The 24,878-nt window shown below is 44.7% G+C and overlaps 2 protein-coding genes across 13 annotated transcripts; one reads left to right on the top strand and one right to left on the bottom strand.

Moving 5' to 3' along the window:
- The first annotated feature begins 6,412 nt into the window (after positions 1 to 6,412).
- Nfe2 (nuclear factor, erythroid derived 2) lies at positions 6,413 to 16,604 on the top strand. 9 transcript variants are annotated; one of them, XM_030248375.1, is made up of 4 exons: positions 9,372 to 9,666; positions 11,662 to 11,773; positions 13,718 to 13,887; positions 15,368 to 16,603. In XM_030248375.1, the coding sequence occupies exons 3-4, from the start codon at positions 13,774 to 13,776 to the stop codon at positions 16,373 to 16,375; spliced, it is 1,122 nt and encodes a 373-aa protein (XP_030104235.1). In that variant the 5' UTR covers positions 9,372 to 9,666; positions 11,662 to 11,773; positions 13,718 to 13,773; the 3' UTR covers positions 16,376 to 16,603. The 9 variants fall into 9 exon arrangements, with proteins under 9 accessions (NP_001289270.1, XP_030104235.1, NP_032711.2 ...); NM_001302341.1 differs by lacking the exons at positions 9,372 to 9,666; positions 11,662 to 11,773 and adding an exon at positions 6,413 to 6,504 and having other exon boundaries at positions 15,368 to 16,604; NM_008685.3 differs by lacking the exon at positions 11,662 to 11,773 and having other exon boundaries at positions 9,377 to 9,666; positions 15,368 to 16,604.
- Positions 16,605 to 18,117: 1,513 nt separating this feature from the next.
- On the bottom strand, positions 18,118 to 24,873 carry Hnrnpa1 (heterogeneous nuclear ribonucleoprotein A1). 4 transcript variants are annotated; one of them, XR_383983.2, is made up of 12 exons: positions 24,288 to 24,873; positions 23,620 to 23,736; positions 23,224 to 23,370; positions 22,703 to 22,913; positions 22,518 to 22,610; positions 22,344 to 22,436; positions 22,098 to 22,172; positions 21,736 to 21,894; positions 21,036 to 21,191; positions 20,788 to 20,857; positions 18,395 to 18,470; positions 18,119 to 18,271 (listed from the first exon to the last, which is right to left on the bottom strand). XR_383983.2 is itself a non-coding variant. In NM_001039129.4 (11 exons), exons 1-10 carry the CDS (start codon positions 24,300 to 24,302, stop codon positions 20,802 to 20,804), a joined length of 1,122 nt encoding a protein of 373 aa, NP_001034218.1. In that variant the 5' UTR covers positions 24,303 to 24,419; the 3' UTR covers positions 19,854 to 20,560; positions 20,788 to 20,801. The 4 variants fall into 4 exon arrangements, 2 of the variants coding, with proteins under 2 accessions (NP_001034218.1, NP_034577.1); NR_104427.1 differs by lacking the exon at positions 21,736 to 21,894 and having other exon boundaries at positions 18,118 to 18,271; positions 24,288 to 24,419; NM_001039129.4 differs by lacking the exons at positions 18,119 to 18,271; positions 18,395 to 18,470 and adding an exon at positions 19,854 to 20,560 and having other exon boundaries at positions 24,288 to 24,419.
- Between the last annotated feature and the right edge of the window lie 5 nt (positions 24,874 to 24,878).

Genomic DNA, 24,878 nt, shown 5'->3' with positions numbered 1-24,878 from the left:
GTGGAGTGTTTACCCGTCATGTGTAGGTTTCTGGTCTTGATTTCCAGAACTCTAAGAAAAAACTTTCTTTGAGAACACAATTTTAATAAATTTGGATATATACATAAAGATAGTGATACTGTATTCACTTTTGAGGGTCAGTCAAACTATTTGCTTATTGCTTGTACTATTTATTTGTTTAGTTTTTGAAATACTCATTTATGTGTATGTGTGTGTTTGTGTGCCTTAGTGTACATCTATGCACTGTGTGCATTCAGGAGCCTACAGAGGTTGTTGGATCCTCTGGAAATGGAATTACCAACAGTTGTGAGTAGCCATGTGGGTGGCTAAACTAAACTCAGGTTCTCTGCAAGAGTTATAAGTGCTTTTAATCACTAAGCTATCTCTCCAGCTCCAATATGTATGTATGTATATGTGTGTGTGTGTGTGTGTATGTATGTATGTATGTATGTATGTTTGTATAGAGTGCCACAGACCCAGCCTAGGCCCTGTATCTGTTTGTCGTTCATTCACCGACTCCTTCACCCACTTGCAACCAGAGACCTGTTCCGGGCAGACAGGAGACCCAAAAAAGGGGTTAGTCTGTGGCAATAGAGTATACTGGGCTGTCCTAGAACTGACTCTATAGCTCAAGTTGGCTTTTGAACTTGTGATCTTCTTAGGTGGAAGGTCTCAAAAGAAGTTGTAAGAGGTCTCTCAATTTTTCTACATCTTCACACACACTTAGTCACTGAGGTTGTTTGTTTTTGTATTTTGTACAATTCTCATGCGGATAAAGTGGTGTCTCATTGTGGTTTGATTTGCATTTCCCACATGACTAATGCTTTAACATCTTTTCTTGATTCTTGTTGTCCACTTGAATATCTTCTGGAAGAATAATCTATACAAGTCCTGAGCTCATCAAGTTGTCTTTTTCTTGTTGAGTTATAAGAATTGGAGTGGCCAGGCTGTGGTGGTGCACGCCTTTGATCCTAGCACTTGGGAGGCAGGCAGATTTCTGAGTTCAAGGCCAGCCTGGTCTACAAAGTGAGTTCCAGGACAGCCAGGGCTATACAGAGAAACCCTGTCTTGAAAAACTAAAAAAAAAAAAAAATTGGAGTGAGCTGAGTAGTCACCCTTACTGGGGGGTGGAGGAGGACCTGGATAGTCAGGGGATGCAACACTTCTGGCCTCTGTAGACACTTGCACTCAACTGTGCAGACACACATACAGACCACATACATACATAAACATATGTGCACAGACACACTCACACTATACACATACACCATACATACACACCTCACACACACACACACACACACACACATACATACATACATACATACACATACACACACACACCATACACACACACTCACACACCTTTTTTAAAGTTTGTTTTGAAACAGGATCTCACTTTGTAGTTCTGGCTGGCCTGAATTTGCTATACACCAGACTGGCCTTGAACTCACAGAGATCCACCAGTCTGTCTCTCATGATGCATGCACCACCAAACCCAGAAAGTTATAGGAGATGTTTATGTATTCTAGATTTCTGGATGCTAAACCCTTACTTGACATATAAAACAAATGTATTTTTTCCTACTTTACAGAGGCTATTATTATTATTTTGATATGGGGTCTGGCTATATTGCCCTGACAAATTTCTAATTTTCAGTCTTCCTGTCAGTCAGCCTCCCAAATAGCTGGATTTGTACAGTAACAGGTTTTTTTCCTTTGGGGGAGAGGTTGTTTTTGGTTTGGTTTTGTTTTGTTTTGTTTTGTTTTTTGAGACAGAGTTTCTTTGTGTAGCTTTGGCTGTCTTGGAATTTACTCTATAGACCAGACTGGCCTTGAATTCACAGAGATTTATCTGCCTCTGCTTCCCAAGTGCTGGCATTAAAGTGTGTACCATCACAGCCTGGGTCACGACAACAGTTTTTAAGGTGGCAAATGTGGCATTCATATGCAGAAAGGATTGCAAGAGACGTGAAATACAGAAAGGCCATAGTTTTTCAGTTCACAATAAGAATAATGCAGTCAGAAAACATACAATAAAAACAATATTGTCAGAAAATGTGCCCAGAGCACAGTGCACTGTGGGTGAAGTTGGAAAAGCAAATGGTGCTAGATTAGGTCAGCTGTTGGTGGAAACGGCAAATGATCTAATGTGGTTCCAGGAAAGCATAATTCTGTCAATGTATCTGTAGCTCTAGCAACCTAATCACTTAGAGTGAAATAGCTACAGCCTAAATGCAACCAAGCTCTAACACAGTCAATTACAGTAACATGGCCGAAGGGGATATAAACAGAAGCAATTACATTAACTTGGCCAGAGCTGAAACCCAATCAACTGAATTGTGCCTTGTCTTCATAGAAAGGGGAGTCACTGTCTTCAAAGAATCCACACCACCATGATCTATTTTTCCAGTGATGTTTTGAGAAAAAAGTTCTCTGCTTGGCCAACATAAATGAATGTCTGATATCTTTACTAAGGTAACAGATGCAGGCCTGTTACTCATGAAAATTATAGCCAGTTCTTCTTGTTCACTAAACAACCCTTTCTAACTATTCTGAAGTTGGCCTTCTGAAGTAGCCAATTACTAGAATTAAACAATAGAATTGTCCAAGATACTATGAGTTTTATGTAGAAACATGTAAATCAACCATATAGCTTATATGCCATGCTCTTTTAAGTTAGGTCAGTATAAGTGAATTCTTTCAAGATAAATTAATTGACCAAAATTGGACTAAAATTGAATTTCTAAGCATTCAAGTCAAGCTTAATTTTTTAGTAGAGAAAAACAAATCTGTCACATTTCAATCCAACCTAAGGGTGGAAGAGGTTTATTTTTCTGTGCTTTCAGAGAGAGTGAGATTTTTTTTTTTTATTTTTTTGAGACAGGGTTTGTCTGTGTAGCCCTGGCTGTCCTGGAACTCACTCTGTAGACCAGGCTAGCCTCGAACTCAGAAATCCGCCTGCCTCTGTCTCCCAAGTGCTGGGATTAAAGGCATGTGCCACCACTGCCCAGCCAGACTGAACCATCTTATTAGCCCCAAGGTAGCATGTAGCATCTTTCTGAACTAATGACTTCTTACATTTCCTCTGAGGTATAGTTGTTGTCACTTTAACACAGAGCTATAATAAAACTCAAGCCGGGCATGGTGGCACATGCCTTTAATCCCAGAACTTGGGAGACAGAGGCAGGTGGATTTCTGAGTTCGAGGCCAGCCTGGTCTACAGAGTGAGTTCCAGGACAGCCAAGGCTACACAGAGAAACCCTGTCTTGAAAAACCAAAATAAATAAATAAATAAATAAATAAATAAATAAATAAATAATAAAACTCAAGACCACACACACACACACACACACAAGATTCCTCAGGTGCCTTCCCCTGTTAAGCCATCTTAGTGGCTTCGCAACCTCTATTTAAAGGCAAGTTTATAGGAGCTGAAGAGATCACTCAGCAGCTAGTGTGCAGACTGCTCTTACAAAAGACCCTAGTTTGAAAGCTGGACATAGTGATGCACACCTTTAATCCCGGCCTTCAGGAGGCAGAGGCAGGGAGATCTCTGAGTTCAAGGCCAGATAGGGCTACACAGAGAAACTCTGTCTCAAAACAGAAAAAAATAAAACAAACAAACAAACAAACCCTTAAAACCCTAATTGGATTTCCAGAATCATCTTCAAGTTGCTCAGAAACCACTTTGTAACTCCAGCTCCGGAATATTCGACATCTCTGGCATCTATGGGCACTAGCACACACATGAACACACCCACACAAAGGCCTACACACAAACACACACACACACACACACACACACACACATACACACACAAAACTAAAAATAATAAAAATAAACCTTTAAAAATAAAGATTACATATCAAAATCACTGAATTTAACATAGTGGAGTGTGTGTGTATGTGTAAGAGAGAGAGGGAGAGAGAGACAGAGAAAGACAGAGAGAGCGACACAGAGAGAGAGAGAGAGAAAGAGAGAGAGAGAGAGAGAGAACACACTCAGCCTAGGCTTGTATCCATTCTATAGTCAAAAAGACAAATGAATATATATATGCCTAATGTGAAAAAGCCAGAAAATGTGTTATGGAAGTATAGCTTGACTTGACATAGACCTTGAAGAGTAGATCAGGGGACCAACATTACTAGACTTTCAGTAGTAAACACTGTACATTGCTTCATCTGATCCCACACATCCTCTGACGGAAGCTTAGTGCTCCCCATTTACCAAGAAGAAACTGAAACTTGGGGAAGTTAAATAATTTGTCCAGGTTCACACTGCCGGGAGTTAAGCTGAGGCTCAAACCCAGATTTTTCATTTCAGACTGGTAGAAAAGCCAAGGAGGGCATTCTGGGTTAGGTAAGCCGCAGGGGCAATAGTAGGAGGCTGGGATGCAGGAGGCTTCTGAAAGGAATAAGTAAAGAGCTTGGCACCCACCCTTCCAATCTGAGGGTGGGATGTCCTAGGCAATTCTACCCCTTGTGGAGGATTGCAGCTGTGGGGTAGGGTAGTAGTTCTGAGGTTCCTAGAAGGTGACTGAAGCCCATAAGACTGGCACTGTGCCCACTCTGTGGCTAGCAGGAACTCCTCCCAACTGTGTTGGTATGGGAGAGCCATGGCCTGGGGCTAGTTCCTGGAAGTCTAGCTGCCAACACTTCATCTGGGTTCCTTGCAGAATCAGGCTGCCTCCGGGCTTCAGCTATCTCAAATATTTCTTTACCAGTGTGGTCTCCAGACAGGGAGTCCTGATGCCCCAAAAGGTTATGGCTTCCTGATACCTAAGCATTCATTTCCTAATAGATTGCAATAAACTATTTTGTTTATTTTTATTAATTAACTTAATTAATTTAAGGAGGCAAGACAGCAAAAGCATGAGGCCATTAGACACATTGCATCTATGGTCAGGAAGCAGAGATGAATATTTTATTTTATTAATATTTTTATTTAATTTGAGGTACTGTTGATCAAACCTACAACTTTGTACATGCTAGGCAAAAGCTCTGCTACTGAGCTACACACAGACTTAGACTGATTTAATTTAGACTAATTTCTTTAACCTACTAAAGAATATTTTTGTTTTTGTTTTGTTTTTTCGAGACAGGGTTTCTCTGTATAGCCCTGGCTGTCCTGGAACTCACTCTGTAGACCAGGCTGGCCTCGAACTCATAAATCCTCCTGCCTCTGCCTCCGGAGTGCTGGGATCAAAGGCGTGCACCACCACCCCCGGCTAAAGAATATTTTAATAATAATATTTCCATCGTTTTCAGGTAAGGAAGTAAGGCTCAGAAAGAGTATGTTACCCGGGGCCACAGAGCTAAAAATTAAACTCCAATAATAAACGCCACTACTGAAACACAGGTAATAAGATTCATATCTAGGAGAAAAGCAAGAAGGGGGAGGGGTCGGAATCAAGATTTGGTCCTCAACTGGGCGTGGTAACTGAAGCCAGCAATCCTAGCACTGAGTAAGCTGAGGCAGGAACAGCACTAAGAGTTCAAGACCAGCCTGGGCCACAAAGTGAGTTCCATGTCAAGGCTACAAAGTAAGACAATGTGTTTTTTTTGGTTTTTTGATTTTTTTTTTTTGTAAGGAAGAGGGAGAAAGGAAGGAAGAAGGAAAAAGAAAGAAAAAAACAAAGAAGAAGAAAAGTTAATTCTTGTTGTATTAGCTGCTAGGACACCTATTTCTCCTAGGTCTAGTTGAAGTTAAGCTCTAAAGGCTTTTGTTTTGTTTTGTTTCTGGAATTTTCTAACTCTAGACTCTGCCTCCCAAGTGCTGGGATTAAAGGTGTGTGCCACCACCACCCAGCAAGACTCAACTCTTAAACTCTAGAGTCCAGGGAAACTGACTCAAGTCGCTGGGAAGCCTCCTGCTGTTTTAGCCTTAGCGTGTAGCATCTCTTTCCCTTCAGAGTCAGTTCTCCGAGAATTCTTATTTGAGGAAAGGGACCTCTTCTCGAAATTGGGAAAATCCTATCCACATGTAAACTGGAACACAAGGAAAATAACCGATGACTCTGGAGATCTGACTCCACTATCTAGCAAAGTTTTTACTTTATACTACCCCCACTCCCGACTTCATCAGGGGAGCGTGAGTATTCCTGGGTCCCAGGCGTCCTTCACCACCACCCCCATCCGGGGCAACCGCCCTGCTCTGCTGCTTTGGATAACACCGGGCCCTCCCCCTATTCCCCCTGTGGCTGCCTCCCCCTTCCGTCTGTTGAGAGAGGAAGCCAGGGGGTGGCGGGTGCAATGCTGTGGGGCACTGATAAAAGGCCAGTACTATCCCCGCCCTCTGGGGCCACTGCGGTCACACCAGTAGGCAATCCAGCAAGGCAGCCAGTTCCCTGTGGGACCCATGGCCCTCCCCTGGTTCCACCTCTAGCCACCCCGCCCTGCTCACCCTTCTCGGGAAGCTGGTTGCATAACCCAGTGGGGTGTTTGGCAACAATGCTTGTGGCTTGACCTGATGCTGCTGGTGGTGTGCACATACGTAGTGGAGGTGGGTTGGACTGGGGTGACAGGTTAACTATTTAGGGGTTGGGTGAGCAGCAAAAGTGGAAAATGTTAATGTAAAAAAAAACTACGTGGCCGCCGTTCTATCTGTAGTCTGTCTCTGCTACCTTTGTTGAGGTTGAAGAATTGTGGAGACAGGAAAATCTTAGTCATTATCACTTGGCCAAGTCTATGCAATCCACTCAGGTGGCACTCCCCTAACACCCTGCAGATTGTAAGTCAAGCCAAAGAAGCATTGTTGTAGGGCATTGACTGTGGACACAGGGATCTCTGGCAGAAGGGGGCTAAAGTGAATCAATCCCCTTCTCCCTGGGGTAACTTTGAGGCAGGGCACAGCCCATAAACCACAGGACAGAGCTCTGCCTTGGGAGGGGTTGAGGTGAAGTGGGCTGTAATGCCTCAGGGGAGATGGGCAACTTACTTAGCTCATTATACCTGGCCACATCCCAACAAATAGGGAGTAAAGGACTTCAAATACTTCTAGTAGTGTCTGCAGGGGAGACTATACCCTCTCTAGTTTGATTCTCAGAAGCCTTACTCTCCAGCCCCTGTTAAATTGTACAGTACTCCTTATCCCAGATCCTAGGACCTAGGAAAATATTTGCTGCTAGGTGACATTCCCCAGCCCCTGGGGTGTTTAGGCTTATCACCTACTTGTCACCTCATGCCCACTCTAGAAACATCTGTATTTTATGCTTCAGCATATCCACACCTTTGCTAGAATACTCTTTTTTTTTTTCTCCACAGCCCAAGTCTACTGGAAAGCCTTGCTTGGATTTCACCAAGTAGGATTAATTTCTTTCATTGCACACTGCTTCACATAGACTTTTTGTGTTGTTTTGTTTTTGAGGCAAGGTCTTCCTATGTATGTATGTATGTATGTATGTATGTATGTATGTATGTATGTATGTGTGAGGCTGTCCTGGAACTTACTGTATAGATCAGGCAGGTCTGGAGTAGTGATTCTTTTGTCTTTGTTTCATGAATGCTTTTTTCTTTTTTAAACAGTGTTTCACTATATGTCACATGCTGTCTTGGAATTTACTATGTAGCCCAGGTTGGCCTTAAAAAAAAAAAAAAAAAAAAGTCTGTCTTCCTGCCTCAGCCTCCCAAGAACTGGATTTTTAGGCATGTGTTTTCATGTCCACTGGCTATAGATCTGAGTGGGTGTGAAAACATGGACTGTCTTAGTCATATTTGTGTTTCTGGAGTAGAAAATAAATATTTTTGAATGAATAAAGGCTAAGGTCTGTCTATGTTGTATATAGATATATCTGAAATGCCATACACCCTGTTCATGAATTATCTGTAATCTGATATTATACAAACAACTGCATGTGTGACTGTTACTATCTCTTATCTCCTATGAGGACCCTAATAAGTATGCAAGGGCATGTATGTGACCTAGATTCAGTCTCACACTAGGCCCCAAGCCCACATCCAGCATGCAGTAAAGTCATTGGATTGCCTCCTGACCCGCATAAACTATACAGGTGTGTGTGATCAGGTTGGAATGGGAAGTACTCAGCCTTAGGTCTAGCTGAGTGTGGGAAATCTCAGAGATGTTAGCTTGATGGGAGGTTCCTTGTGGTATCAACACACTAAGTCATTACTTGCTTGACTATGTTGCCAGGTTGTGGAAGATAGTGGGGAGAACTAGAGTGGTCAAAGAAGACACTTTTGTGATCGAACAGTTGGAAGGCTCCCAGCAGCTGTTGTTCATGCTTCAGGCCAATATAGTCCCACTATTCTAACAGAAAGCACAATCCTATCCAAAGCGTTAGCAGAATGACACCTCTACCTTGGGGTAGGACTCACCTGCTTTTCTGCCTATCTTATTAGTTTGTTTTTCAGAGACAGGGTCCCATGCACATCAGGCTGGCCTCAAACTCACCACGTAGCCAATGTTGACCTTGAACTCACCTTTCCTCTAGCTCTTGAATACAGGGGTTCTAGGTCTTTTGTCAAATACCCAGCTTTGCTTCTGGTCTAAAAATGTTTCCAAATTAACTTGAATATCAGTGAGAAAAACAATAGAGAAAAAGTGGTGTAAGCCGTATCAATCAGAACCGAAGTTAGATAGACCAAAAAGACATGTTCCTTTGGTCTGAAAGTTACTGAAGCAGACACAGTGAGCACTCCTATAATTCCAGCACAGGGAAAGCAGATGAGAGACTTCTGGGAGAGCACAGTTGTCTGATACAGAGCTGTTGTGTACTAGGAGATGAATCTGATGTACATATGTAGCCTGGCCTGCAAGAAAAAAAGATCCCTTTTAGGGAGACTAATTATTAACCAACAGGACAGTCTCCCACCTAAGGACCCTCACCCCACACACACTGGCAATAAATAAATAAATAAACAAACAAATAAATAAATAAATAAATAAATAGGACAAAAAAGAATCCTTTGTCCTAGAGCATCTGAGGCAGGGGTTGGCGGGGTAACTCATTAAAGGATACCTCTAAGCAGCTAGCAGCCTCTCATCCCCAAAATAGTTCCCTTAGAGCCCAGGCTTTCTAGAAGTGAAGGTTGTTGCCCTAAGCAAATTGGACTCAGATACCTGGTTCTTACTGCCTGCTGCCTTTTGCCTTGTTATGACTTAGTTTCCCTGTCGGTCTTTAGGAGACACCACCTGAAAGAAAGAGGAGGCTGCGGGCCATGTTTATTTAAGCTTAGGAGTCTCTTGTGAGTGGACCATCGACTGTGAAGTCAGCCCGAACAAACAGGGAATGAACTGTCCTGGACCAGCTGGAGAGGGTCTGAAGCCTGTGAGCCCCGGGTGCCCCCGCTGCCACAGAGAGGCGGGGGCGGGGTGCAGCAGAAACCACACCGGGCTCAAGTTTCCTCTCTTGGCCAGAAGGGGCAGGAGGAGAAGAGGGCCACGGGGAAAGGGAAGGGTTGGAGGAAGCACTGGTAACTCCGACCGAGGGCTTCGGAGAGACCGCCGGTGCGCCCGCTTCTACCGGGGCCAACCGGTGCTCCGCGCCCAGCCATGGCCCGGGGGCGGGGCTCGGCCCTCAGTAGTACTCAGAGGCAGCGCTCAGCGCCCAGGAGGTGTCAGCTCTGACCCAGCCTCTCAGGGACACTACCCGCAGCCTCATCTCTCTCCTCGCCGGGCTTGGAATCCGCCACAGGTGCCTGAAAGGCGAGTCTGAAGGGACGCCTCAGTGGGCTCTGGGGAGGTCAGGCTGGGCAGGTGGAGGAGGTACAGGGAGGAATACCTAAGTTTCTGTCTGGATGTTTCTAAGACATCTTCCTAGACTATACCTGGTGTAGGAAACTGATACATTAGGAGTAATAATACTACTTGGAGATACTTTTAGATGACTTCCTGGCTGTTCTAGGACCCTTGGGGTGGCTGGGGTGGGAGGTTGTAGGTGGGGGGGCTACACAATGCTTTACTAAATAGCACCCTGGAGGAGCAGGGGAGTGAACAGGAGGAACCCTTCAACTGGCCTGCTGACTGGGGGAGCTAGTAGGCTCCAGTAATATGGTGCCACCTTGTACCCTTCCCCATGGTATTCTGTAGCCCCGACCATCTGAGATTTGGGGGAAGCGAAGGGACCATAAATATGGGATGTCTGAACTTCTGAAAAACCTTGTTACAGCAAGGTGGGGGGGTTGGCTGAGTGGTTCCCCGTTGCCTCTCCTCCTGTACAGTCCTAAGCTGGACCTGAAAAGAGGAGGGCATTCAATCTCAGTGTAGATGCTTCTATGGAAACTCTTGGCTGCTAGTAGCAGGAGGTTGAGATGCTATGGGAGAAAAGAGAGCCACCAGATCTGCGGACTGCAGCCTCTACTTATTGCTTCCAATGAGCCAGAGTTCTAGGGATAGAGTCACTGGAGAGCAGAAATTCATTCCCTTTTCCTTGTTTCCAAGCATCATGTTGATATATATATATATATATTCCCAGGGGACTAAGCCTTCGTGGTTCAAATCTTCCCTCTTCGTTCTATTGACTTCTTCTCTATTTTGCCTCTGCGTGCCTCTCCCTTTTGAGAAATTCTCCGTAATCTTTGTAACAAGGTTGCTTACCTGCTAATTTACACACCAAGTTTTACTCATATCTCTCTAATCCTTCCTTTGTCTGTGTTGACACCAAGAGAGGTGGGGTAACCTAATAAGCCTCAATACAGTACCCTGAAGCAAGCTCCCTGTCAAAGAAGTTCAAAGTCTTAGGCTAGCAGTGGAAGCCAAAATGTCTTCTTCTACCTCTCCAAATGATCCTGTATCCCTAGAAAGTTTTGTAACCTGTGAAGTCTTTGGAATCATGAGAAGATCTTTGGAAGATTCTAAGGATGTAGCTTGGTGGTAGAGTGTTGGCATGGCATATTCAAGGCTCTGGGTTGGTCTGGAAGGAGGGAAGGAGAGTAGGCAGGTAGGACCACCAGAGTGAAAAGGAAGAATGGAAGTTTCTGCAGTTGGCTCAAGTTCTACCAGATCTACAGTGTGGAGGATCGAAGGGGATAACCACCCCAGTAGATCTGGTGGTTTTATGACCTGAAGAGGAAGGCTAAACTGTAAAACAAGAGCAGTGTTGCTAAAGAGCCCCTGGAAAACTAGCTCACATTCCCTGTCTCTTTTCACTACCCTCTCTGGTATTCTTTCTGTCTGGCTTCTAGTCTGTCCTACTGGCTGCAAGCTTGCTGGTCCTCTGAAAGGCAGGCTCCCAAGATCCAAAGGGCCTGTGCCTGGTACAAGCCAATGGTCTGGTGGTTTCCTTTATGAACCTCTGCTCAGCCTCCAGCCTCTTCCTGCCCCCTCTACACTCTTTTTTTTTTTTTTTTTTTTTTTAATCTCAGGAACAAGAAGACTTACTTTCAGGTCTTCATAGGAAAGGGCTGATAGCTAGGTACCACTTGAAGTCTAGCTTTGCCTGGGTTTGTAGCTAGATGAAGAGTATAGACAACTTGCTATTCCCCTTTCCGGCTTTATGTTCTTTCCTGCAAATTCATCTAGATGTGTGTTTCTTGAGGTGAGTCTGGCCTCCTCTCTATGTCTAGGGCATTGTTGTTCTTAGGGGCCTGCACATCCCAAGGCATCAGGCATGTTTTCCATACACCCCAGGTAAATGTGGCTGACTAGATGCAGCTTGTTCCTTCTACAGTTGTGAATTTCTCTACTCCTGTCTCCATTTAGCTGGAAACTGTGATGCAATTTGTCCAAGGCCATACATCTTGAAGGCTGGAGAATCTTGCCTACTAGGGCAAGATCTTTGTATAGTACCTCAGATTCAGATCCAGGAAGACAGGTGAGACAAAGAGAGGTAGACTGGGTGAAGAACTTTGATGCAACAGTATAGTCCCTGCCTACCCAAAAACTCCTTCTTCATTCACTAAGCCTTTGGGCAATTTCCGCCAGAACTTGGGTGGGGAGGGTGGAGTTCCGGTGTTGAAATGGCATCCTGGACAGACATAAACACCCCACCCATTCTACCCGTTGGTCAAAGGCCTGTCTATATCAACTCCCATTTCTGGGGATGGCTTTATAGCAAGAGGGTGGAGGCAGAGCCTCAGGCAGATCAGTTGTTAAAAGGACACTTGGTAGTGGCTATACATTTTGTGGTAGGTCCAAGAGGAGACTCCATAATGAATAGCAGGAGGAGCTATCCTTGTGATGGGTCATATAAAGTCATACAATTTGAGGTCATACAGCCCTATCCTCTGGTCTTCTGTAAGGCGTTTCTTTTATTTATATGATGTGTAGTGTGGATGTGAATGTATGTACATGCTGTGCTGTCTGGCCCTGAGATATCAGGAGAACCTTGCCAAGTCTACTTGAAATCTATTTGGACACAAAGAAAACAGATTCAGATAGAGATGGTATCAGGGAATATGGAGGCAGGATGAGGAGAGAGATGGACCAAGAGGAGATGATGAAAACCACGGTAAGAGTTTGCAAATGACCAGGCTGTAAGGGTTCAAGTTGGCTTGTCTAACCTTCTGGCTTTACTACTGGGAGAACTAACCAGGAACAGTGAGGTGTCTTACCCAACACCACACTGCTGCTTTGCAGCAGAGCTGAAAGCTAGAACCCAGATTAAAAAGAGGGACAGAAGGAGAGCCCAAAGTGATATTGCCCAGAAGAGAAAAGGGCCTGAGACACTATGGGAACTTGCTAAGGTAAATTGCTTGTAGTGGCGTGGGTTGTGGATAGTCAGCACTTTGGGAACCAAAGGAGCTTAGAATGCAGCAATGGATGTGATCAGGTTCCAACCTGCCATCTATTCAGTATCTGCCTGTAGGATCTGCCTTTACAGGGTCTTTGTGAAGCCCAGCCTAATATGCTTTTAAAATGCATAAAAGTCTTGACAAGTGCTTGCTTAAATCTTTGTTGAGTGTTGACCTTGGAAGAGAGAGGAGCCCTGGTTATGCTGGGTGGGACATGACCAAATGACCTTGTTGGGATAAAGGGTAAAGGTCCAGTGTCTCCTGGAGCCCATTCCTCCTCTGCCTCTGCTGCCTGCAGCTGATAAACCCCTTATCTGGCCCAGGCAGGGGAACCTAAAGTAAGGATGGGAGGAGAGGGAAGGGTTGCTATCACCGGCAGGCTTGGGGCCTATCTCAGAGAAGGGGAGGGGCTGTCTGACTAACACTTCCCACAACACACTCCTTGAGGATCTCTAAGCACTCACTTCTTGGGAAGAAAGGGCTGAAATACTAGGTGTGGTGGTACATGCCTTTAATTCCAGCACTTGGGAGGCAGAGGCAGTCGGATCTCTGTGAGCTAGAAGCCAGCCTGGTCTACATAGCAAGTTCTAGGACACAGCCAGGGACACATAGCGAGACCTTGTTTTAAAAAACAACAATGAAAGGGTTAGACCCTACGCTGAGGACACAAGAAGAAGGCAAGGGTGACTCTTGATGTTTTCTTCCAGAATGGAAAATGAAATTTCAATCCCCAAACCTGAGAAAGACTGGATTTTGTCTCTGGACAGGAATACCATTTTTAGGGAGTAAGAGAAGGCAACTTGCTGAGAAAAAGTAAGGATACCTACTCTGTGTCCAGAGGACTGACTATGGTCAGATCAGGTGAGGTAGAGAGTACTCCACTGAAGAAAAGAACATTACAGTTCATAGGGTGGTTGATGGCACCTGTGAGTCACTGACAACGCTCCTTTCTCCTGGAAATTCTGCACGAGGACAACCTCTGACTTGGTGGGAGCAACTCTAATACCTTTCTTTCTTCAACACAGGTTGCAGGAATCCTTTGTGCTTGTGGAGACCTGGGGCCATCAGCTGGCACAGTAGGATGCCCCCGTGTCCTCCTCAGCAGAACAGGAACAGGTTATCACAGCTGCCTGTTGGGGAGCTTGGAGAGATGGAACTGACTTGGCAAGAGATCATGTCCATTACTGAGCTGCAGGTGAGTAGGGGGTGGGCTCTTGCCTGGCCAGAAGCAGAGAGTAGGGGGGCAATGAGGAACACCAGGGGGAAGGGAAGACTCTGGCTGGGGTTGTAGGCTTCTGTCCAGCTGCTCTGCTTACATCTCTCTCTACCATTCTCTGCTCTACTCCTCCCTTTTATCTTCTCATCTGATCCGATTCTCTTCCAGCTCTGTCCATCTTCCCTCATTACCACTCCTCGTCCTTAGCAACAAACTCTTTTTCTCCAGGTAGCAGAGCCTTAGTTAAAGGGCCTCAGAAAGGGGAGATAGACTGTGCTGGGGTCCTCTCCTCCTGAATGTAGGACAAAGGGGTGTCTGTTGGTCTAACAATGGTGCCTTTGTCCTCAGCTAGGCTTGAGCAGGATAGCTCCACTAAGTAAGTTGGGGGCCTTGTTTGTAATATGTGTTCTCCTCCTCACTGCACCTGGGACTGGACAGAGAGTGAACCCTCAGCTTGGGCTCTGTGCCTGCTTCCACCTCAGGATCTGCCCTTAGACCCTCCCTCCACACACTGGCTCCCTCTGCTGGGCACCCAGGGAATGGCAAAGTCCTGAACTTGACCCTTTGACTCTAGATAGCCACAGCAGAAAAGGGTTCTGAGAGTCCATCTTGGATAATAATGACCTTGTCTTCCTGAAGAAAATAACGGAACAGGAGCCATTTGGCTTGAGGAGACTTTGTAACCAGTTCAATGTGAGGTTGTCTTCTGAGGTTTCAACAGTGACTTTTATTCCTGCTTAAACAGCCTTTTCCTCTTCACTACCCTTTTCCTTCTTTTTCCTGTCTTCCTCCCTTCCTCTCTTCCTCTCGATACAGGATTTCTTTCTTTATCTCTCTTTCTTTCTTTCTTTCTTTCTTTCTTTCTTTCTTTCTTTCTTTCTTTCTTTCTTTCTTTTTCTTTCTTTCTTTCTCTTTCTTTCTTTCTTTCTTTCTTTCTTTCTTTCTTTCTTTCTTTCTTTCATTCTTTCTTTCTCTGTCTCTCTTCCTTTCTTTCTTTCTTTTTTTTTCCCCAGAGACAGGGTTTCTCTGTATAGTCCTGGCTGTCTTGGAACTCACTCTGTAGACCAGGCTGGCCTCGAACTCAGAAATCCACCTGCCTCTGCCTCCCGAGTGCTGGGATTAAAGGCATGCGCCACCACACCCGGAGACACAGGATTTCTTTGAGTAGTACTGGCTGTCCTGGAATTCACTCTGTAGACCAAGGGTGGCTTTGAACTCCGAGATCTGGCTGCCTCTGCATCCAGGGTACTGAGATTAAAGGTGTGCCACCATACCCAGTTTCTTTCTTTCCTTTTCCCAGACAGAGTTTCTCTATATAGTCCTGGAGTTTACTTTATGGTGCAGGCTACCCTAGAACGCAGAGATTGGATTTGTCTTTTAGATGCTGGGATTAAAGGTGTTTACCACCACTGCCCAACATAGTCGATCTTCTTAATCCTCTTTATTTTTTTCTTTGCAGGGTCTAAATGTTCCAAGTGAGACATCTTTTGAGCCTCAAGCACCCACCCCATACCCTGGGCCACTGCCACCTCCAACATATTGCCCCTGTTCAATTCATCCAGATGCAGGCTTCTCCCTTCCCCCACCATCTTATGAGCTCCCAGCATCTACTCCCCATGTCCCAGAACTACCATACTCCTATGGTAATGTAGCCATACCAGTGTCAAAGCCACTTACCCTTTCAGGCCTGCTCAATGAGCCCCTCCCAGACCACTTAGCTCTCCTGGACATTGGGCTGCCAGTGGGGCAACCCAAGCCCCAAGAAGACCCAGAATCTGACTCAGGATTATCCCTCAACTACAGTGATGCAGAATCTCTTGAGCTAGAGGGTATGGAGGCTGGCAGGCGGAGGAGCGAGTACGCGGACATGTACCCAGTGGAGTATCCTTACTCACTTATGCCCAATTCTTTGGCCCATCCCAACTATACTCTTCCACCCACTGAGACACCCTTGGCCTTAGAGTCATCCTCCGGTCCAGTTCGGGCTAAGCCTGCTGTCCGTGGGGAGGCAGGGAGTCGGGACGAGCGGCGAGCCCTGGCCATGAAGATTCCTTTCCCTACGGACAAGATAGTTAACTTGCCGGTAGATGACTTTAATGAGTTGTTGGCACAGTATCCGCTAACGGAGAGCCAGCTGGCTCTAGTTCGGGACATCCGTCGACGGGGCAAGAACAAGGTGGCAGCCCAAAACTGTCGCAAGAGAAAACTGGAAACCATTGTGCAGCTGGAGCGAGAGCTGGAGCGGCTGAGCAGTGAAAGGGAGCGGCTTCTCAGAGCCCGAGGGGAGGCTGACCGCACTCTGGAGGTCATGCGCCAACAGCTGGCAGAGCTGTACCATGATATTTTCCAGCATCTTCGGGATGAATCTGGCAACAGTTACTCACCAGAGGAATATGTACTGCAACAGGCTGCTGATGGTGCCATCTTTCTGGTACCCCGTGGAACCAAAATGGAGGCTACAGATTGAGCTGGTCTAGAGAGTGGACACTGGTGCTAGAGACTCCCTCATTCCCTTCTGATGAAGGCACTTCTTAATCCCACAAGACTCAGAGTCCTCCAGACCAAAAGGCAGATGTAACCATATCACCTGGGAGTATTTGGTGAGGTTTGCCTGGAGGCCAGGTGTTGGCTTCTCAGGTCCTCAACCCCACCTCTTGTCCAAGCTTTGGTTCATAAAGAGCTGTGTGGAAATAGCTTTCTATTGTGTCTTCTTTGAGGGTTAGGAAGCCAAATTATCTCAGAAATCAGTTTATATTGAAGGAAAAAAATCCTAAGCTCACTTAGAGCATATATAAAATTTGGGCATGAGCAATGTGCCTTCAGTTCATTGGTGACTCCCCACTCCCTCTGCCCCCCATTCCTAAACACCAAGAGCTACCAAAGTTGGCTGTATCCTCTATGGAAGGTCTCTGGAGCATCCACCTGATATTCTCCTGTTTCTCACTTTGCATCTGAGAGGCCAGATCCTTCTGGAATGAGTTTGAATAGGCACTAAATTTAAAAGCATTTTACACCTACACCTTAGTGATGCTCCATATTCACATATTCAGCTCTGCATTGCACCTAGTCTCAACCCAAGAGGCCACAAACCAGCCCTTGTGCTTGGGGGATGCTATCAATTCTACTCTTTTTAGATGTACTTTTTTTTTAGTTTGAGACAGGGTTTCTCTGTGTAGCCCTGGTTGTCCTGTAACTCACTCTGCAGACCAGACTGGCCTCAAACTCAGAAATTCACCTGCCTCTGCCTGCCAAGTGCTGGGATTAAAGGCATGTCCCACCACGCCTGGCGTTAGACTTACCTTTGTGACAGGATGGACCAAGTAAGTTAGCTTCCAACTCATAAAAAATCCATTGCCCGTCTCCAAAGTGCTGGGATGAAAGGTATGTTGTGCCACAATCCAACCTCTCTATAAATTTTGAGTATGTGACTAAATGTACTATATTCATGAAGGAGCCTGGAGATCAGGTGTCTCCTTGAAGCTAACTGGGTACTGGAATACTCACCAACATTAATCCAAGCTGGCCACCTACTTGTATACTGGAAAATGACCTTATCTTCCAATCTTCCTATCAAGTATTGGGATGCTGTGTGGCACACCCAACTCAAAATATACCTTATCAGCCAGGTGGTGATGGCGGCGCATACCTTTAATTCCAGCACCTGGGAGGCAGAGGCAGGCGGATTTCTGGGTTCGAGGCCAGCCTGGTCTAAAAGAGTTACAGGCCAGGGCTATACAGAGAAAGTCTTGAAAAAAACCAAAAATCTGCCTTATCGTTCCGTTTACTTTGAAATATGTACAGGCAGGGAGATTTTAGGCCAGTCAAGATCACATAGCAAGACCATATTTGAAAAAAAAAAAAGGCTGGGTGAACACCTTCAATTCCAGACAGGACAGCCAGGTTAAACTGTGAAACCCTTTCTAACCTCAAGAAAGAAAAAAACAGGCAAAGGTCTTTGTGTCCTTCATCACTTGGGTCTCAAAGTTTGGGCTATCAGTTTCTTTTAAAGATGGAGGCAGTAAAGAACAAGCTAGAGGTAAAATTCTCCAGGTGAAAACTATACAGATCCCACCCCTAACTCCAAGGAAAGTAGATGCTTGGGTTTCCAAGTGTTGGGACTGGAGGTGTTTGCCACCATGACCAGGCTGTTTATAGATTTTAATGTGGATTCTAACTCAATGTTGCTAAGTCACAAAGGAAGACAAGAAACAGGAGTTAATTAAAAAGTTTATTTAAAAAAAAAAACCAAAGTAAGCCATTCACAAAATTGAATGATTTTTTAGCAGTACAGCTAAAACCCAACTGCATGGCAGTGAGTGGAGTACAGTGGCCCAGAATAAAGGCTGCTGTCTTAAGGATGTTCCTGTAAAGGAGAAGAGAGAGAGTGATGCAGTTTCACATAGACAGTGGTGGGCTCCATCTAGATTCCTCCCTAACATCTCCTGGTTTCTATGTACAGCTTACCGAAGTAGTCACAAAAACTCACCTTTTGGCCAGCAACTTCTGCAGAATTTTTTAAACAAATTTTATGACAGCAGTTAAGCCTCATAGCAGATTCCTTCCTAGAAAAGCAAACAACATTTAGAACTAACCTTTTATGAGGCCAATTCCCATCATTAAACTAGTCCCACCCCCTCCCATTAGCAACCCACCCACCCTCCCACCATTTTGGGGAAATGTTATCTAATATTACTTTGAGCCATTACTTTTAAGAAAATGGGTCAAAGGAAGGTTAAATAAAATTTAAGGGCCAAAACGTATCATCACAAATAGAAATGTATCCACTTCCTTTAAGATTAATAGGGCATTAAATTTAAACGATTCATCTCCAGAAAAACCAAGTGCAGCTTAACTGGACTAGTTTTGGCTCAATATAATTAAGAAATCCAACAGAAAATTGGACTTTACAACTATATGGATGTAAGTAAAATCTGTTCTTACCTAGCAGCATAGCAATAAACCTTTCCTTCTGGCTCTGCCTGCTAGTCCTAAGAGTCAGGTGTGCCTTACTCTCGTCTGCCTCCTTCCTTGCGATGGTCACTCAAACTTCACTCCCTCCTAGCTTTCATGGAGGTGCCGTGGCCTGCCCCTGGCTTATCTGTACTCCACATACCACAAGTGTCTACTCTCAGCTGTAGAGATTCTGAGCTGGAAGCCATTCGCGCTATACTTGCTAGCAGTTCCTAGTAGCTGAACATCTCCTGGATCTTTAAAGGCATTGTCCCGATTCCTGAGGTATCTGCAAACTCCCTTAATAGTTAAGGTTCCACCTGCTATTGCAAACTCAGCCAGTATCATGGAACTACCATCCATGCTTCCCCCACCCTCACCTCCCACTCCTCCCACCCCCCTCCACCAAAACTTCCAAGCAATATATATACACCCATGAGTTGGAATACATAGTCCTGTGGTAAACATTCATCTATGCTACCCGGTACAATGGCACTTAAAAGGGGCATCAAATGGGAAACTCTTTAAGAACCTATGCACAAGTAACAATTGGAGAGTAATTGTTTTGAACTCATTTTCTATACAATTAACACTTGAGGACAGTAGTGTGAAGGAAAACTGCCGTTAATACAGAATTACACATAATCGTGGTTAACTGTATTTGTAATTTAAAATTCCAATGAACTAGAATCATCTAAAATTAAAAAAAAAAAAGACAAAACCCCAAAAGCAACACCCACCCACAACCCAGTTAAACTGCAGTTTTCCTTCACTACAGCCTATGGGTTAGGGCAATTAAGAGTTCTTACTAATTATCAGTTAAGATGCCCCAACAATGCTAATCTCTGGACTTATAGGTGGCATTAACCAGCAGTTGGCCTCTCTGCTGGCAGAGCTTTGAACTTGCACTGTGGTAACAAACAATGAGCATTTACCAGGGGCATTGGGTAGGGAAAGTCCAAATCTCTGCCAGTCCCAAATCCATACAGTTGTCATTCCATTCAAGAGAATTAAATCGTTTATTGAGTACACATGATAATGGATACATAAGCTTCATTCCCATCTGTTATTTTATCTGATACCGTTATTCAATTTTGATATTGCATAGGGTGTGCCAACAACCATTTTATAACCAAATTGTGACCTTGCTTGGATGACCCTTTCAATGGTGAAACTCATTAAAAGTTACAATAGTAACTGGCAGTTTAACGACATCAAGGTTTTTGAAGACAATGGCTTCTCCACCCAAGCAACCATAAATAAATTCCAAATGGAACTTGGCACCACCCTGAAGGAATTCTAACTTCACACTGTTGGGGAAGTTTACCAAGATGGCTTCAGAATAGACTAACTTTACACAGCACATTTAAAAAAAAAAAAAAAAAGACACATTTATTCAGCGTCATGATCAGACTATTACATTTAGCAATCAACAGCATGGGTGAAAAAGGTCTACAGTAAAACCTTTTGTTGGAATGCTTTACACTTTCCACAGAACAGAAACTAAAATAACCTGTTATACAATTAGTCACAAATACAGTCCTGGAGTTTTTGCCCACACACATGAGTATTGTCTAAAACATGTCTTCTTTGTAGCAGCTAGGCCCTGCCACCACTGTGCTTGGCTGAGTTCACAAATCTGTTGTAACCTGTAGCTTCCCTGTCACTTCTCTGGCTCTCCTCTCCTGCTAAGCTTTGTTTCCTGTTGAACAATATGGAATAAAGTTGTTAATCTAAAACACATTAAGACTCAAGGCTACAATCCAATAGAGCAAGTTGTTTCCCACAAATTTTGCTGAACTGCATATTAACTTAACATCCACCATTTTACTGAAATTATAATGTTAACTATGTTGTACTGCTCAGCTACATTTGGGTTACTGGGTTCAATTATAACATTTAGCAAACACACACAAAGGAGGCACTTACCTGGCTGTATGTAATTAGAACCTCCTGCCACTGCCATAGCTACTGCTGCTGCTGGAACCGCCATAGCCACCTGTAGAATTAAGACAATGTTTTGTTTTAATACTTTGTGCCAACGTAGTATCAATGGTTCTGTTAAAAAAAGTCCCTGGCCTAAATTAAGATGACCTAAATAAGGATTATATGACCCTCTTAGTTGATGTCCTTTGAAGGGAGATTTAACTATCAGTCTTTTGTCATAGATACTATACCTTGGTTCCGTGGTTTAGCAAAGTACTGGCCTCCACCACCATAAGGGCCAGAGCTCCTGCCTCCAAAGTTTCCTCCCTTCATCGGCCCAAAATTGGAAGACTGATTGTTGTAATTGCCAAAATCATTGTAGCTTCCACCACCTCCAAAATTGCTTCCTAGAAAAGGAAAAGCCTCTATTGATGACTTTGAGGACTGACAAGCCAATAGTGCTTAGGGTCTGAATCAAAGATTATGATATTTATAGACCTTCTGTCAACTCCAAACCCTTCGGCTTCATTCTCTGAGTGAGGCATTCAGTTAATAATCCAGCATTTAAAGTAAAATCAACCCAACTTAAGTTTCTCAGTGGCAAGTTAGAATTGAAGGCCTTTATGTATTCCAGGTCAATACATACATTTCTTGGATGTATCAACTAAATGCCTGAAGTCCCAACAGAGTTTAGACATTCAATCCAACTGTAGTGTGGATCTAACTATCTCACATTGAAGACAACACTAACCACTCATTCACCTACTTATTTTGGGGGAGGCGGCCCCAGCTTAAAGCCAGGAGGAGGTAGCACAGCAGAGCAGGCCTACTGTAACGCACCATGCACTGCACCCACAATGCTTTAAGAGCTTTAAAGTCCAACACGGGCATAATAAACTCTAGAAGTCTAATCTAGCTCCAAGCCAAGTACCTGCATCACTGGATACCTACCACTACCACCGCCAAAGCCGCCTCCGCCTCCTCCGTTGTTATAGCTGTCATAGCTGCCACTCCCGCCATAGCCACTGCCCTGGTTTCCATAACCCTGTCCACCACTTCCATAGCCTCTGCTTCCTCCAGAGTAACCAGGGCTGCCTCCTCCATAACCACCTATAAGAATACAAGTCTTCTCAATAAGACAAAAGTATTTAACAGGAAAAATGTATGCAAGATAATAGCTAAAGGCTGCTCATAGCATGCACATTTATGGGACTGATCGAACTTTGTCATGCACTAAGTTTAGTTTCTACTAGCCTACTCTAAAGGTACAGGTTTCCAGAAACCATTACTTACAGACTCCTTAGGAAACTTACCATCATTGCCAAATCCATTATAGCCATCCCCACTGCCACCATATCCACCACCACCACGGCTGCCACCAAAGCCACCTGGAAGAAACCAAAGCTTTAAACCAGGCTTTATACATGAATGCTTATCAAAATCTAATTCTGTACTAGAACTATATTCGGGTAAAATCCATAAATGCTGGAAACACAGGGTAGCAGTTAATATTTAAAAGCTCTGAAACCAACAAGGAATCAAAAATAAACCATACACACCACGACCACTGAAGTTCCCTCCTCGACCAAAATTGTCATTGCCACCAAAACCGCCTCCACGACCACCACCAAAGTTTCCAGAACCACTGCGACCTTAAAAGAGATTTTTGGATCATTAGGCTAACCCATAGTAATTCATGCTGGCGCCCACAATCTAACCAAAAATTAACGCACCTCTCTGACTGGATGAAGCACTAGCCATCTCTTGCTTCGACAGAGCCTTTCTTACTTCACAGTTGTGGCCATTCACAGTATGGTATTTCTGAACTAAGAGAAAAAGGTAGATTCAGGACTGTAAAAAAAAAAAACACAAGAGGACTCCAGAGTCATTAAGGAACACGTAGTCCTCTGATACTTACTAACAATCTTATCCACAGAGTCATGGTCATCAAAGGTAACAAAAGCAAAGCCCCTCTTTTTCCCACTGCCTCTGTCAGTCATAATTTCTATCACTTCAATCTTCCCATACTGCTCAAAATAATCTCGTAGGTGATGTTCTTCAGTGTCTTCTTTAATACCACCAACAAAGATCTTTTTCACAGTTAAGTGGGCACCTGGTCGCTGAGAATCCTAAAAAGGAAAAATGACTTCAGTTATTTAGTAGTAGCAGTTTCTAAATGACTGGGAAGGTGTGGTGGCCCACCCCCCCCTTTTTTTCAGAGACAGGGTTTCTCTATATATCCCTGGCTGTCCTGGAACTCACTCTGTAGACCAGGCTAGCCTCGAACTCAGAAATATACCTGCCTCTGCCTCCGGAGTGCTGGGATTAAAGGCGTGTGCCACCACCTCCAGGCCCTCGCCTTTAATACCACTTGGGGGGGATCTCCCAATTGAGGACTGCCCCAATCATAGTCTCAGGTTAAAGAGAAAAACCACTCACTTCTCTTGAGACAGCTCTCTTAGGTTCCACAACTCTTCCATCCACCTTGTGTGGTCTTGCATTCATGGCAGCATCCACTTCTTCCACAGTGGCATATGTGACAAACCCAAAGCCCCTGGATCTCTTGGTGTTTGGATCTCTCATTACCTGTTTAGAGTTAATTCAATCAATACACTGCCTGATCTCAGAATCAAAAGCCATTCCTAGTCTGATCAAGGCAAACATGAAACTTCAGAGTGGGGGGGTGGAAATGTAAGCTTCTTACAGATCTGAAGAAAGCCCCAGATTTTTTTTTACCATCCCATTAGTTAACTTCACAAAACAATTTAGCTAAGAAGCAGCAGATTAAATCGGAAGAAATAAGCCAGCTCTTCCTTTTGTTTCTTTTAATCTTACCACACAGTCTGTTAGTGTTCCCCATTGCTCAAAATGGCTCCTCAGACTCTCGTCGGTTGTTTCGAAGCTCAGCCCTCCGATGAAGAGCTTCCGCAGCTGTTCTGGCTCCTTGGGAGACTAAAGTGGAGGAGGGAGTGTTTAGCGGAGGGGCTGGAACCTGGGAAAATGAATCAACACCCCGCAACAACACATGCTACACTTTTTTATTGTTCTTTATTACTGCACGAGACCACGTGCTCCTTCCTAGGCTAGGAGGTGCTGCTGGGGATTCACTCGAGTTGCACGCAGCGCATGCGTCCTTACTTTTACTTCATACGCACGCGCAACAAAGGGCACAGGTTAGTCGGGTCCATCCCCATTAAGACTTAATATCTCTTTAACAAGCGATTGTTAGACCAGAATGGGGGAGGGGAAGAAAAGGCCACACTCCCCAGATCATTAGTCTGTGAAGTTTGCCACAAGGAACAGTGCATGGACGTTAATGGCGGTCGGATCGCAGCCTCATGGTGACTATGAGGACAAAATGGCGACCTGCATTTTTTTAAAGTAGGCCTCAGCACTAATCGATAAAACACCGAAACCACGGGTGCGAGCAGCAAAACACGTCACATCCCGCTATATTCAGTAAGTGTGGAAGAAAGAGAAGCTGCAAAGCGCATCCAACTTACCTCGGACTTAGACATGACGGTAGAGTTACGAGAGCCTTCAGCGATGCTTCCTCGGCAGCGTCAAAGAGCAGAAAGGAATACGATAACGAACGTGCCCGCCAGCCTACCTTCTGCTCGCCCTTTTATCCCGCCTCCTCGCTCTCGGTATTGGTAGACTCCGCCCTTACTTGAGTCTTATTGGAGATTTGAAATTATTCCCTCCCACCATTGGCCCGTGAAGACGCCCTGCTAAGAAACGGCATCCGTTTGGGCGTTCTATTCAGACTCCGCCCCTTTGAGTCACTGATGCCCCAAGGGATCTTATCCTTAATCGCATTGATTGGCTAACTAGCCAGTCACTTATATTTGAATGTATTCACGTCTTTTAAATGCCTTTCATAACTTTCCCACACCCGAACATTACAAACTCACTCGTCAAAGGACCGCACGCTACAAAGTAGCTCACCGCGACTTTTCCCAGCCACTCCCTATAAGGCGCATGTGTAATAAAAATGGCGAGTTCACGCCGGCGCACTACGATGTTCCGCCTGCTGCCTGGAACACGTGAAATGGCGGGCGGGAGAGGGTTGTGAACCTAGGCGCCTGCGTAGT

This window comes from Mus musculus, chromosome 15, assembly GCF_000001635.26.
Source record: "Mus musculus strain C57BL/6J chromosome 15, GRCm38.p6 C57BL/6J".
NCBI lineage: Eukaryota > Metazoa > Chordata > Mammalia > Rodentia > Muridae > Mus > Mus musculus.
The sequence above is the reverse complement of the archived record's forward strand: the minus strand, read 5'-3'. Positions and strand labels throughout refer to the sequence as shown.

Coding starts and splice junctions, on each gene's coding strand:
- Nfe2 (XM_030248374.1), top strand. CDS start 13,330: ATGAAAGGGTTAGACCCTACGCTGAGGACACAAGAAGAAG. Junction 13,370..13,717: donor GCTGAGGACACAAGAAGAAG/GCAAGGGTGACT, acceptor TCTTCAACACAG/GTTGCAGGAATCCTTTGTGC. Junction 13,888..15,367: donor TGTCCATTACTGAGCTGCAG/GTGAGTAGGGGG, acceptor TTTTCTTTGCAG/GGTCTAAATGTTCCAAGTGA.
- Hnrnpa1 (NM_001039129.4), bottom strand. Junction 21,895..22,097: donor TAATGGATTTGGCAATGATG/GTAAGTTTCCTA, acceptor GTATTCTTATAG/GTGGTTATGGAGGAGGCAGC. Junction 20,858..21,035: donor TGCTAAACCACGGAACCAAG/GTATAGTATCTA, acceptor TTAATTCTACAG/GTGGCTATGGCGGTTCCAGC.